The sequence below is a fragment of the Mus caroli genome, chromosome 2, assembly GCF_900094665.2.
Source record: "Mus caroli chromosome 2, CAROLI_EIJ_v1.1, whole genome shotgun sequence".
Classification (NCBI taxonomy): Eukaryota; Metazoa; Chordata; class Mammalia; order Rodentia; family Muridae; genus Mus; species Mus caroli.
The window spans coordinates 165,297,918-165,311,437 of record NC_034571.1 but is presented as its reverse complement, the minus strand read 5'-3'; the positions used below and the strand labels follow the sequence as shown (position 1 = coordinate 165,311,437).

The 13,520-nt window shown below is 49.6% G+C and overlaps 1 protein-coding gene across 1 annotated transcript; it reads left to right on the top strand.

Moving 5' to 3' along the window:
- Nucleotides 1-5,381: 5,381 nt before the first annotated feature.
- Nucleotides 5,382-8,095, top strand: LOC115029108. The gene is made up of 3 exons (XM_029468609.1): nucleotides 5,382-5,696; nucleotides 7,681-7,831; nucleotides 7,908-8,095. Exons 1-3 carry the CDS (start codon nucleotides 5,382-5,384, stop codon nucleotides 8,057-8,059), a joined length of 618 nt encoding a protein of 205 aa, XP_029324469.1. The 3' UTR covers nucleotides 8,060-8,095.
- Nucleotides 8,096-13,520: the final 5,425 nt, after the last annotated feature.

Below are 13,520 nucleotides of genomic sequence, written 5' to 3'. Positions count from 1 at the left end.
TTCGAGGCCAGCCTGGTCTACAAAGTGAGTTCCAGGACAGCCAGGGCTACACAGAGAAACCCTGTCTCGAAAAACAAAATAAATAAATAAATAAATAAATAAATAAATAAATAAATAAATAAATAAAACAAACCAGCCACTTACTTCAGCTGAAGAAGCCCAAAAGATCCATCTAAGGCAGAAAGGAGCCAGGGAGTGTGGGGTAGATAGCTGAGTGGTGCAGATAATGTCTCTATGACCCATTCAGCTCAGAGTGAGGGAGGTCAGAGAAGATCAGGCACTGTTCTACAATGGACGTTCCATCCCTTCCTGAAGCAAGAATATGGTAGTGATGGTTGAGTTCCCAAGAAGGCCACAATGAGTCTGGGTCTTACATTGAATCCCTATGGTCTTTCGCCACCCTTTCAGGGCAATGTGTTCTTACTGATCTTGTGATGTTCCCTCCTCTCTAGATGTTCTGGGAAGACTGACCTAGGCGATATTCTCCCCTGACTAACAAAAGGTTTCTGAGAGTCTGTCCTGCCTGCACATTGTGCTGGGGAAGTGAGTGATCCTGAGGCCCCCTGTGACCATGGCTGGAGAGACTGTTATCCATAAAAGAGACATTCTGGGAAAGTGGGAAGGCTCTGTCCCCTCAATAAGGCCTTTGAGGCATGAGTAGACTCCAAGGTCTTTTTATGACAGAACTCATGTACCACACTTAGGCCAGCTCATCATGGGCTGTGCCATGTGAAGCCCAAGGCACCCCAACAGGGGAATATGGGAGGAGTGGGCATGTTCCCTACCTAGAAGTGCTCTCAGGGGACAAAGAGAAACAGTCTCAGCCACTTCTGGACATAGAAGAGTTTCTTGTCACTATAGCTCTCTTTGTTCCTGAGGAAGTCCCACCTAACCTTTAACCTGACCAAGCAAAGGCAAATGCCTCTGACATCAGTGGTCTCTGCAACCTGGTTGGGGCCCTGAAGATCTATCAGTGAGAGTCAGTCTACAGGTCCCCAGGGGATTTCCACCTTTGCCACAAGTGTGACATTAATCATAAGGAAGGGCAAGGATGGATAGGAACCAAAGACAGAGCTGAGGGAGGCAGATAGGCTAGGAAAGTCCAATGCACGTAAGGGTGGCTTCTAACCAGTGTAGTGTAGATAATTACATATGAAATTCCAAGGTTGTGTGTGGAAAAAATGAATCCAGCCATTGCTGGGTCTGCATCTGAGGGGGACATTTGAAAAACACAGCTGGAGGGGGGAGGATCTTTCCCAGGCTCCCCGGGATGAATCTAGAAGATATGGGTAGAATACACCCAGGCAGTAAGAGGTCGGCTCAGCTCTTACAGGCTCTGTTCCTGATGGTCCACATTTTGTGCTGAGCAGCCATCGAGGAATCCCTTAGGCCAGAAAAACAGACTGGAAAATGACCACACTAAGTGTGGCCATGGTCTCCTCGCGCTTGGACCTGTAGCCAGCAGGTAGCAGTCCTGACAGGCGGTGGTCCTGTTTTTGCCTGCATGGTGGACGACGTATGCTCTTGGTCTGCCACACTCTGACACAGCTTGGTAGCAGCCGAGTCCCTCCACCGTCTGAGGCCATGAGGTGGGGATGAGATACGGCCACCTCTGAGAAGAAGGAGCAGGATAGAGACGCTAATGCTAGAGTCATAGGGTAGATCCCATAAGAATGAGCCATAGGAAGAAAGTTGTCCCCTGTGGTACACAAAGATGCTGGGTGCTTGCAGGATCCAGCCCATTCAGTAAGGAAAGGCATGTACTGGGTGACCCTTCCCCCAGTGTATCTCTATAGCAGGCAGCCCATGAAGTGGGGTACTGGATCACTGCCACCTCTAAGACTATTTCCTGTGTTCTAACCACCTCCTCTGGTAGGGGAAGCCCAGGATCCCCCATATGTCCCAGCTACCGGGTGGCATGTTCCCAAAGTCCCTGTGCCACACCATATTCAGCTTCCCTAGCTGATCATCTCCAGAATCATCCCAAGACCACTCTTGCCCTCCCTTTCTCTTCCACACCCTTCAAGCCAACTTCCACATTCTCTCTATAACCTGTCCATTTGCGTCCATCCTCCACTCTTCCCTGGTCTAGCTGCTGCCATCTCAAGGGTGATCACCATGGCCTTCCTGCTTCGGTCCTGCTCCACACAAGCCCCTATGCAGCTACACCCCCTAGCAGAGGGGGCATCGGATGGCTTGTGCACACTCGGCTCCAGCCTTGAGTCCCCCTGGGGCAGAGTCGTTCCCCAGCCGACTCAGTATGGAAGCTTCAGAACTCGTGTAGGACGTCCCCCTATTTTGAGGGACCAACCTTCTCAGACAGACCAGGCACCCCAATTTCCATGTCCTCACCCACAGACTCCAAAGACCCACAAGCAGAATCCATATCTGTGACACGGCCCTGGGTGCTGGCGTTTACAAGATTCCACTCATCTCCTGCTCATAGTGTGCACCTACTGAGCATGTGTGTCTGTTTCCAGTCGTCCTGAGAAACCTTCTATGTTCCTGTTCGGTTGACTCTGCCACACCTCAGCCCCCCAGGAGGATCATTTGGAGGTACATCTTTTACTTACAAAGTTGCCAGAACCTGGAGGTGATCTTGCACAGCTACAAACAGCTGAGCTGGGGCCGAGTCTAGACAGGCAGCTCAGAAATGGCTTCTGTCCCTCCATCCCATCGTCACCATGCAGAGCGAACAAAGAAGTGAAGAGCAGGTGTGTGCAGCGCAGGGAAAAGGCCCAGTCCAGGCAGATGTGGTTCTAGTCCATCCTGGACTGGCTCTGAGTGATTGTGACCGTGACTCTTCTCAGCCTCTCCTATAGCGTGTGATGGCCTCTTTTTGTGACCCTTCCCTTGGTGACCACGCCATGCAGCCCAGTTACTGGGTAAACTGAAAATCCCAACAGAGAAGAGCACGGTGTTTTCTGATCATGGATTATTTCAGTGTTGTGGCCTCGGGACCCAGATGATACTGGGGATCTGGCTAAACCCCAGAGAGAGGGAGAAAGTGGCAAAGGAGGGGGACACAGCTCTTCCTGCCGGACATCCTTCTTCAAGTTCCAGGCACCCATGCTTTCTGGCTGGTGCAGATATACACTATTCGGGGTCTCCATTTCCACACCAGTAGAAATGAATTGCCTCTCTGGGGCCATATCTCAAATCTTCCTGAAGTCCCCCAGCTACATGGTCCTGCTGACAGCAGACATGTCATACCTATTTGTGCCGGTGTGGAGTGCCATGAAACTCACAGTTCTGAGAGGGCGATCCCCTATGATGAAGAGCATGACCCATGATGACCTCACATCATGCTAGTATCTATCCTGGCCACTGAGAAGTCCCTCTCAGTCTTGGTACCCATGGCTATCAGAAGCTCTCTGGTGGCCTTAGCAAGACCTAGTTTTCTTCTGTCTCACTCACAGCTCTAATAAATGTAGGTCCTGGCATAGTTGCATAGTCCTGCAATTCCAGCACTGGAGAGACTGAGGCAGGAGGACTACAAGTTCAAGGCCAGTCTGGGCTACATAGTGATACCACTCTGAAGGAGAAGAATAAGGAAGAGGAGGAGGAGGATTCAAAGAAGAGGAGGAGGAAGAAGAGAAGGAGGAAAAGGAGGAGGAGAAGGAACTGTGAAATGCACCAGAGATCAGGGTCCTCACACCAGGAAGGGTAGAAACAAATGGTTCTTTCCAGGCTCCTAGACATCCTTAGCTCAGCAAGTCAACTGGACACGAGGGTGACCTCTCCAACCCCTTCAGCTTCAAGCAAATGAGGGCTCAAGCAATTCAGTCAACCCCAGGCTCCAGGGGAGCTTGTAACCCCGGGGGGACAGTGGTGTGGCACCTGTCCACAAGTGAGTATGCTCTGCTTCACCAGCTCAGCCAAGCCAGCGCTCCACAACCTGGCTTCCCCATGGAGCAATGTGAGTGCAAAGTGTATGCATGCCACACCCGGCACTCTCACCCCAACTGAGTGCCTCGGTGGCAGCTTTGCGGTGTCTCTGCAGCTATTCCAGCGTGAGGAGAGCAATGACTCACTGAAGCTGTGTTGTCACTTGGTGGGCATTTTCTACACATCTAGACTTGCTCCACACAGTCCACAAAAAACGTGTACGTAATGTGAGTCTCAAACGCTTGACAGGGCAAGGTGCTCAAACAGTCTCCTTTCATCAATTGTCTTTAATGGATGTATAGTGTTAACTGTGTGTGTGTGCACACACGCGCATGTGCACACTCACATGTGGACATGAGTGTTCATGCACATGTGTGTGAAAGCCAGATGTCAACCCAGGTTGTCATTCCTCCAGAGCTGCCCATCTGGTTCTTTGGAGACATCCAGCCTGGAGCTCACTGATTGGTTGAGGCTAGCTGCATGTGCCTCCAGCCCCCAGTGCTGGGATTGTGGCCGTGTGCCACTGTGCACAGCTCCTTATGTGGGATCTGGGTGTGGAACTAAGGACCTTGTGCTATCCTGACTGAGCCATCTGCCCAGTGCCTTGCTGACTGAGCCATCCTCCTCCCAGCCTCTATTGCCTTCATTCAAAAGACTCACAGCTCACTAAGCAGGCGTGTGCCAGGACCCTGAATCACTTGTTCCAACCTCCAGCAGTTTAAGCTGCCACCCCAAGCTCCCAAGGCCTGCTGGATAGGCTGAAGCATTCAGGTCCAGGCTTCTAGTGTCACAATACCCAAAGCAATGACCATGTCCCTAAGACGTGAACTTGCTGGTTTGGAAACAATTTAATTATTCTGATAACTAGTTAAAACCTTTATTTAAATCACCTTTGAAACCCTGTCTGTGCGTGCATCTTTGCATGCACATGAGTGCAGACTCATGTATGACGAGGCCACAGACCAGCACTGGCAGCCTTCTCTGTCACTCTTGATCTTATATTTTTGAGAACAGAGTCTCTCACTGAACGTGGAGTTCATCAATCAGCAAGACTGACTGACCATCGAATTCCAGATCTGTCTATCTGCCTCCCAGCCTTGGAATTGCACTTCGCTGCACCCACCTTGCTATGTAGGTATAGGAAATCCAAACTTACATACTCAGACTTGCACGCTAGCCCTTCAAATTAATTAACTGATTAATTTTTTAAACTGTATTGACTTAGTGTGCTGCTGTGCATGCTCAGAGATCGGACAACAGTTTGGGCAGAAGTGGGTGGGGCTTGTTTCTTCCCTTCCCCATTTGAGTTCCAGGGACCAAACTCAGTTAAGGTTGGCAACCAGCTCTTTTATCTGATGAAGTCTTATCGGCCTGGACCGACGTTTTTTGTTTGTTTGTTTGTTTGTTTGTTTGTTTGTTTTGTTTTTAAAGAAACTCATACTGAACAGAACTCCAAGGTGCTTTAGAGGAAATGCTCAAGACATTGCATGACCATGAAGAAAACTCCCTTCTTGTGGAACAGTCAGGGACTGAAGATTCACACAGGCTGGCCCAACACAGGGCTCACCCGGAGGATCCATGCTGTCTTAGAGTGTCTCACTGAGCTGTGCTATGGCCTGGCCACCAGCAGCGCCCTAGTGACTCCAGAGGGCAGCAGGAGTAACAGGCCTCTCTCTCCCCAGGTGACAGGCAAGAGTTACCTCGGAGAGGTGCTAGCCAGAGCCACCCTTCTGGCTCTGCAGGCGTCGGACTTCCGAGGCGGCCCTGTGGGGAGAGGAACACGCACTGATTCACGTGGTAGAGGAGAGGTAGGCCATCCTGGGTCATCAAGCCAGTGGCGCTTTACACTCCGTTTCAGGTTCTGAAGCAATAGAAATCAGGCTGTCTGACCTGTGTGTGTGTGTGTGTGTGTGTGTGTGTGTGTGTGTGTGTGTGTGTGATAATCATTTGTTTTGAGCAGCCAACTGGTTGAAAAAAATTCAAAACGAACATACCATAAAGCAACATGTGGATATAGGTTGATAAAATGTGTGCACAGTTTTGAATGTTATTCTGGGTCATCTGGGTTCAGTGAAGAAATATCTTTGTGAACCTCTGTAGAAAAGCATTCCCATACCAGATTCTATGTGCTCAGTAAACACAAAGCAAATCCCATTGTTAGGGACACACACACACACAGTACACATACACACACAAACACACACACACACACACACCCCACATACACACATACACACACCCCACATACACACACACACGCACACACACATACACACACATACACACACATACACACACACACCACATACACAAACACACATTGGGCATACATGATATACAGACAGACAGCATGGAACCGACAGACTAGACACACGAAACAGATAGGCAACATAGAGGCCAGGGACCACAGTCTACAGACAGACAGAAGACACAGGAGAGAAGTGGAGACCTCGGATTTGCGCTCACTCTTGCTCTCACTACTTCAAAAGCAGGTCTCCAGCCTCGTTCCTTACCACAGCATCAGCATCAGTGCACAGCACCCTGGGGCCTTCACTCGCTGGTGGACCTGGGCAAGGGTTTGCTTCACTCTGCCTCAGTTTCTTTCCCTTTAAGCGACTGACCCAGCTCTGCAGGGAGAAGACCTTTGAGAAGGAGATGTGACAGCCTGGTGCCTCCTTGGAGCCTGGGCTGTCCTCCATGAGCTCTTTCTCTCCTATCACGATGATATTTGAAGATGGTGGTGGTGTGGCTCTGAGGACAGTCCCTTACAGCACTGGGTTACCAGTGATGACTTTAAATCAAACAAGAACTCCATTTTGCTTCCTGCCTGAGACATTGTCTTCTCTACCTTCCTCAGAAGCCAAATAGCCAGTGTGTGTGTGTGTGTGTGTGTGTGTGTGTGTGTGTATGTATCCCAAAAGGACTTATATGCAGAGGCACTCCCTCTCATGACCCTCACGTGAGTTTAGATATGCATATGCACAACACATTCTCAGAGGTAGGTGTGTCTCCATCATGCAGAAACTCAGGCCAAACTTGAGTCTGGAATATCAGACTTAAGGAGCCTTGGCTGCAAGTGTCTTTTCTGGGACAAATGGCCTCTGGGGAGCCAGGAGGGACACAGTGATACCTATTCCTCTGACTAATGTGCTGTGAGTTTTTAGACCCCACTCTAATCTGCCAGGGGACAAAGGATCAGTGGGGAAACTTTAGGGGCCCTTGCTCTCCATGGTGACCAGTGGCCTAAAAAGGGGCTGTGCTGAACACCCTTCAGGATCTAAGATGGAACTGATCCAAGGCCCAGATGTCACTAGGATGCCAAGGCCAGAGTCACTACCTGCTTGTTCCAAAAGAGCTGGAGAGAGAGAGACACACACAGAGAACCAGGTTTTGCTTGTTGCTAATGACAGAGTCGAAGGCAAAGAAGCCCGGAGAGTGAATGCACAGTCTAAGATGTCGGTGGAGATGGTGACTCAAACACATCCTCTGGCCACTGTCCTGGTCAGCTGAGTCCTCTCCGCACGAAACCAGTGTGGCAGCTTTTCCATTAAAATCTCCATTTGCATGGTTTCATGGCTCGGTCATAAAGTGAGACTCTACAGATAAACAGGAGCCCTGTGGGAAGCTGGCTCTCAGCTTTCCATCCGTAATTGTTTTCTATGTGACTCACTGGCTTGCTCTGTGTTCTGAGGGGTGCTGGGCAGTGCTACAGTCGGGGTATCACACAGACACTGGGGAGGGGTGGTCATAACCTTCCTTGCCCTGACTGACTGATGTTGCCTTGCACTTTAGGTCTCTTTGTATGGTGTTCTCAGTTCCCATGACTCTGACCTCATACTTCACACTGCTGTCCAGGATGTGCACAGTTGGGGCCAGTACCACAAGCCACAGGCTATGGCCATGGACCATAAATGCCTTGAGACTCCCTGGAAGGACAGCCAAGGTGGGTTCACTCAGTCCTCACGGGGTTCTCTTGTGGTCCAGAAATAATACCCTGACACTCTGTTATTTCACTACAGCGTTGAGCAAGACCAGCTGGAGACAATCCCAGGAGACTCCAGTGGGGACCGTGAGCCCACCCCAAAATTTCCCAACACCTCAGACTCTGATCTCCACTAGGTACACAGGCCATCTACTCTCTCCTCCTAGTGAACAGGAAATGAGAAGCTGAGAGTAATATCCCATTTATGCATCTATGCACACTCTGACACAGGTACATGCCCACATGTGCACACACACATGTGTGTGCACACACACATAAAGATACAGACACACTTGCATGTGTGTATATATGTGTGTACACATATACAAAGATGCACAAACAAGCATACACACAGACACATTTATATGTGCACATACATGCTTACATGGGCACACACACAAATACACATGTGCACACATGTGCTTACTCCACAAATACACACCCAGGAACTGTTGGAAAACATGTTAACAAAGAAAATAAACAAACAAGTTGGGAAGTGGAGAGCAGCCTCTCCTTTGTGTGTTCTTAGAGTTTCTTTCATATCCCAAAGGGAGAATGGGGAAAGGACTCTCTACCCTGCACAGAGCTGGTCACATCTTCAGAGCCAGACCTAGGGCTTCAAGGCAGCCTGGCAAGCTATGAGCAAAGCAAGACATTTGGGAGCAATTCATGGCTGCAGGAAGGGCCCAGAGCCACGGGTTTCTGCTTTCTGCCAGGCCAAGGGCAAGCACACGCACTCAGAGACTCAGGGCAGGACACACTCACATTCTGTTTGACCTTGGGGTCAGCAATTCTCTAAAGAAACAGATCACACAGATGCACTCACACAGACATCACACACACACACACACACACACACACACTACCCTCTGAGCAAGATGGAACCCTCTCCCCTGAAGGATGAAGGACGAACCGAAGCCACGGGGACCCAGTGTCTGCACATCCTGCCCGCACTCCATTTCCTGGCAGTGCTCAATATGAACTTGGCAAAAAATCAGAAGGCAGGGGCTCAGGAATGAAGGGATGGAACGAATTACCCTGAAGATCAGACGCTCGGGCTCAAGCCCAGGTCCTCGCAGAGTCTTGCGTGAAATCTTACAAGCAACATAAACAGAGTCGGGGCCAACATCACCACCAGAAATATTCAATAATAAAAGCCAGCTGTGGCCCCAGCCCTTCCCAGGCAGAGCTTATGGTTCTTGCCACTGGGAACGCTGACAGAGGCAGAAACTGCCAAATGAGAGCCAGTTTCCTTTCCTCCCAAAGAGGGAAGTGTTTGTGAGCTGCAGTCTAAACATTCACTCGAAACTCCAACCGTCCATAAAAATAATTTAAGATGCAACTTCTCGGAACCTCAACTGATGAGATGGCCAGACCCTGGCTGATCCTGGCAGGGACAGACGCTTTGACTCTGGATCTCCAGTTTTGAAAGGCGCTGGGTCCCTCTCTGTAACTTCATTCCAGGTTCTGTGAACTGGAATCCAGCATGCTGGGAGAGTGAGTGGAGGGCTGCATATGGTAAAAAGCCACAAGGCTGGGCCAGATATGGAGCCAGAGCCCCGCAGCCACAGCCCTGTCCACTGACCGATGGGATCCCAAAGGAGCTCTTGTGATAAAAATCCAAGCTTGGCAGGAGGCACAGCAGGGTGGGGAGGACCCAGAGGACTTGAGTTCTGTAAGGTTCTGTGTTCTCACTGGCCTCTCAGAGAACACAATGGTCACACCTACAGAGTTCAAGTCCAGGCCGTGGGCTGTGTGGGTGGAGGAAACAGACAGAGGGTCAACTCAGACAGGGTGTAAGTCAGCAAAGAAAGAGGAGGGAGGTCCCAGGGGGATGAGTGCCAAGTTCAGAAGATAGTTTGATTGGCATCTCTACCCAAAAGACCAAAACAGTAAAGTCAGGTCTGGAAGCTGGCTCAGTGGGCAAAGTTTTTGGCACACAAGGCTGAGGTCCTGAGTTTGGTGTATGTGCAACCCCAGTTTTGGGATGGGAGGTCGGGCATCCCTGGGGCTCGCTGGCCAGCTGGCATTAGTTGGTCAATGAGCTCTGGGTTCAGGGAAAGACGCTGTCTCAAAAAAGAGTGAGAAGTCACAGAAGACACCTAAGGTTGACCTTGGTGTCGACATACATGAATGCACATCACAGATACACACATACACACCACATCACACACACACACACACTATCATATATACATACATACATACATACATATCCACACCTCATCACATCACACACACACCATATCTCATACACATACACACACACATATACACTACATGACATACACACACATCACATCACATACACACACCACATGACATATATACACACAGCACATCACATACACACACACACACCACATCTCACACACACACACACACACACTATCATATATACATACATACATACCCACACCTCATCACATAACACACACACCATATCTCACACATATACACACACACATATACACCACATGACATACACACACACCACATCACATACACACACACACTCCACATCACATCACATATACACACACACCACATGACATATATACACACAGCACATCACATATACACACACATACCACATCACACATACACTCCACATCACATCACATACACACACACACCACATGACATATATACACACAGCACATCACATACACACACACACACACACACACACCACATGACATATATACACACAGCACAGCACATCACACACACACACACTTCACATCACATCACATATACACACACACCACATGACATATATACACACAGCACATCACATACACACACACTACAACACACACACACACTATCAAATACACATACATACATACCCACACCACATCACATCACACACACACCATATCTCACATACACACACACACACACACACACACACACTACATCACATACACACATCATACACACACACATATACACCTCATGACATACACACACACCACATGACATACACACCACATCTTATACACATACACACAACACACACAACACATCACATACACATACACACACGTGCACCTGAATACACACATGCACACACAAAAAATTAAACAAAATCCAATTTAAATACAAACACACACATACACAGCAGAAGAATCTTGAAGAATCATGAAAGAAGGAAGCCCACGGCATTGTTGACTTAGGAATTTCACAGAGGATGGAACATGGAGAGTGGATTGCTGAGGGATGTGTAGAAGTTTCCCTAGGACCAGTGAGCCACAGACACAGCATCTCAAAGACAAGGGAGAGAGCCCAGCCTGTTGTTGAAAGCTTGCAGTGCACGGATTAGACATCACCCCCTGCAGCTCTATCTGTCCCACCCAGCATGCACTGTTGTGGTTTCTGTAGTTTCATCCCCCCTTCCCCTCCCCCTCCTCCTCTCCCTCCCCCTCCCTCCGTCTCCCTCCTCCCCCTCCCCCTCCCCTTCCTCTTCCTCTTCCCCTTCCTCTTCCTCCTCCCCTTCCTTGGCATCAGCTCAGTGGCTGGCATATATGTGTCTTTGATATTGAAGCAGGCTTGGGATCAGCCAGGATCACTCTGGAGTCGAGATCTAAGCACTCTCAGACCAAAGTGGTGACCTCTACACATGGGGAAGGCTACAGAGAAGGTGCAGGAATGGGGTGCAGGGGTTCTAGCCTCAGAACACACAGCAGCACTCTCCTGGCAGGCTTATGGCCCATCAGGGATGGAAGATTCCTCCTCCAATGGGGCCAGGAAGAGGATTTGGTAAGGCTCTCTAGAACACAGCATCAGGACAGTGCCCAGCTGCCTTCCTGCTTGGCCACTGGCAACCATTTTCCTCCATGTCAGTGGGATATGTGTGGCGAAGCAGTCTCACTTCAAGCTGAGAGCAACTGTGTCAGGCTAGAAAAATACCACGAATGACCTTATGCCCATTACAGTGGCCTTATGGTGACTCCACTCAGGAAGATCTTCCGGCCCTGGTGGACCAAAAGCCCTGTGAGACACATACTGTGCCTCACCCGCTTCCTTGCTCCCAGCCTTCCTGGAATGCTTTCAGTCAGAGATGGTTAGCCAGGTGCCCTGTTAAACTAATCAGAGACCCATTGTGGAGTCAACCTGAGGCACTTGCCCAGATCTCAGAGTCACTTCCCCTTCCGCCTGCTTGCTGTCTATCTCTACTGAGTAAATCTCACCAAAGAGTTCAGAGAATCTGGAAAGAGAGTCAGATCTGTTGCTCCATGCAGGAAACTCAATGGCAAAGGAGCCGCAGCTGGGGGCGGTGGGGGGAGGAGGTTACTTCAAAGGAGCCTTGAGGAGAAGTGCCACCCTTCTTCTGTCTACATCTGTATTTATTCCTCCTTCTCCCTAGCCTTCCATGAGGGAAGTGGAGCCACGCCTCGCCAGACTTCTATGCTGCCATCATCAAAGGCACTGGAAGATATGGCCCTCGGTTATGACAAAGACAACCTCCACACCTGCCACTCAGAGCCAGGTGCTGCCCAGCAAGCAGGCTGACATCTGTTTCCCATCCATTTGTGTCTGCACAGAGGAGTTCTGTAAGGGCCTCTGCGGCGAGGCCTCTCTGAGGGTGTGGTCTGAATGCTTCTCCCTTTGACGAGATGATGACAGGCACACAATTGACTGCAATGACCTCAGCTGGCACAGGGCTGTGACAGCACCCACACTGGATATGGGGTTGGCCCCAGGCCTTCTCTCCTGCCTGTCCCACCTCAGAGTGCTTAATCCTCCTCTCTATACTTAGAAATGGTCAGTGAGGTAGGGATGGCCTCTCCACTCCACACATGTGCTCTCAAAGTCCAGGAGGGATTCCTCCCGCTAGATGCCTTCAGCTAAATCTCCAAAGTACTGTTTTAAAGCAAAGTTAAAAGGCAGGGCAGGTGGCCCAGTCAGTAAAGCATTTACTGCCCAAGCTTGATGGCCTGAGTTTGGATCTTCACAATCTATACAAAAAGCCAGTCTTGTGGCAGGCACATGTCTGCGACGCCAGCCCTGGCAGGAAGTGACAAGAGTATCCTTGGGTCTTACTGGCTGCCCAGCCTAGCCAAATGCTGAACTCCGGGTTCATTGAGAGCTCCTGCCTCAATAAATAAGGTAGAGAGGAAAAGAAGAAGACAGTGAATGCCAGCCTCTAGCTTGCACACGTGCACACACATGTGTACACACACACACAGTTAAGTCCACTCTTCCCTTACAGCAGACCACTGCCCTAGGACAGCACTCTGGGACCCCATCCTGCAGATATTCAGGCAAAAGACTGCAAGTACTGTGGCTTGCCTTTTTGCCTCTTTCCTTCTTCCTTCCTTCCTTTCTTCCTTCCCTCCTTCTTTCTTTCTTTTCTTTCTTTCTTTCTTTCTTTCTTTCTTCCTTCCTTCCTTCCTTCTTTTCTTTCTTCCCTTCCTTCCTTTCTTCCTTCCCTCTTTCTTTCTTTCTTTTTTCTTTCTTCCCTTCCTTCCTTCCTTTTTTCTTTCTCTTTCTTTCTTTCTTTCTTTCTTTCTTTCTTTCTTCCTTCCTTCCTTCCTTCCTTCCTTTCCTCCCTCCCTCCCTTCTCTCTCTTCCCCTTCCTTCCTTCCTTCCTTCCTTCCTTCCTTCCTTCCTTCCTTCCTTCCTCCCTTCCTCCCTCCCTCCC

Bases quoted from the DNA above. Each gene is read 5' to 3' on its own strand.
- LOC115029108 (XM_029468609.1), top strand. From the start codon at position 5,382: ATGAAGAAAACTCCCTTCTTGTGGAACAGTCAGGGACTGAAGATTCAC. The intron at 5,697-7,680 runs GTAGGCCATCCT...CTTGCACTTTAG, and splicing joins ATTCACGTGGTAGAGGAGAG to GTCTCTTTGTATGGTGTTCT. The intron at 7,832-7,907 runs GTGGGTTCACTC...ATTTCACTACAG, and splicing joins TCCCTGGAAGGACAGCCAAG to CGTTGAGCAAGACCAGCTGG.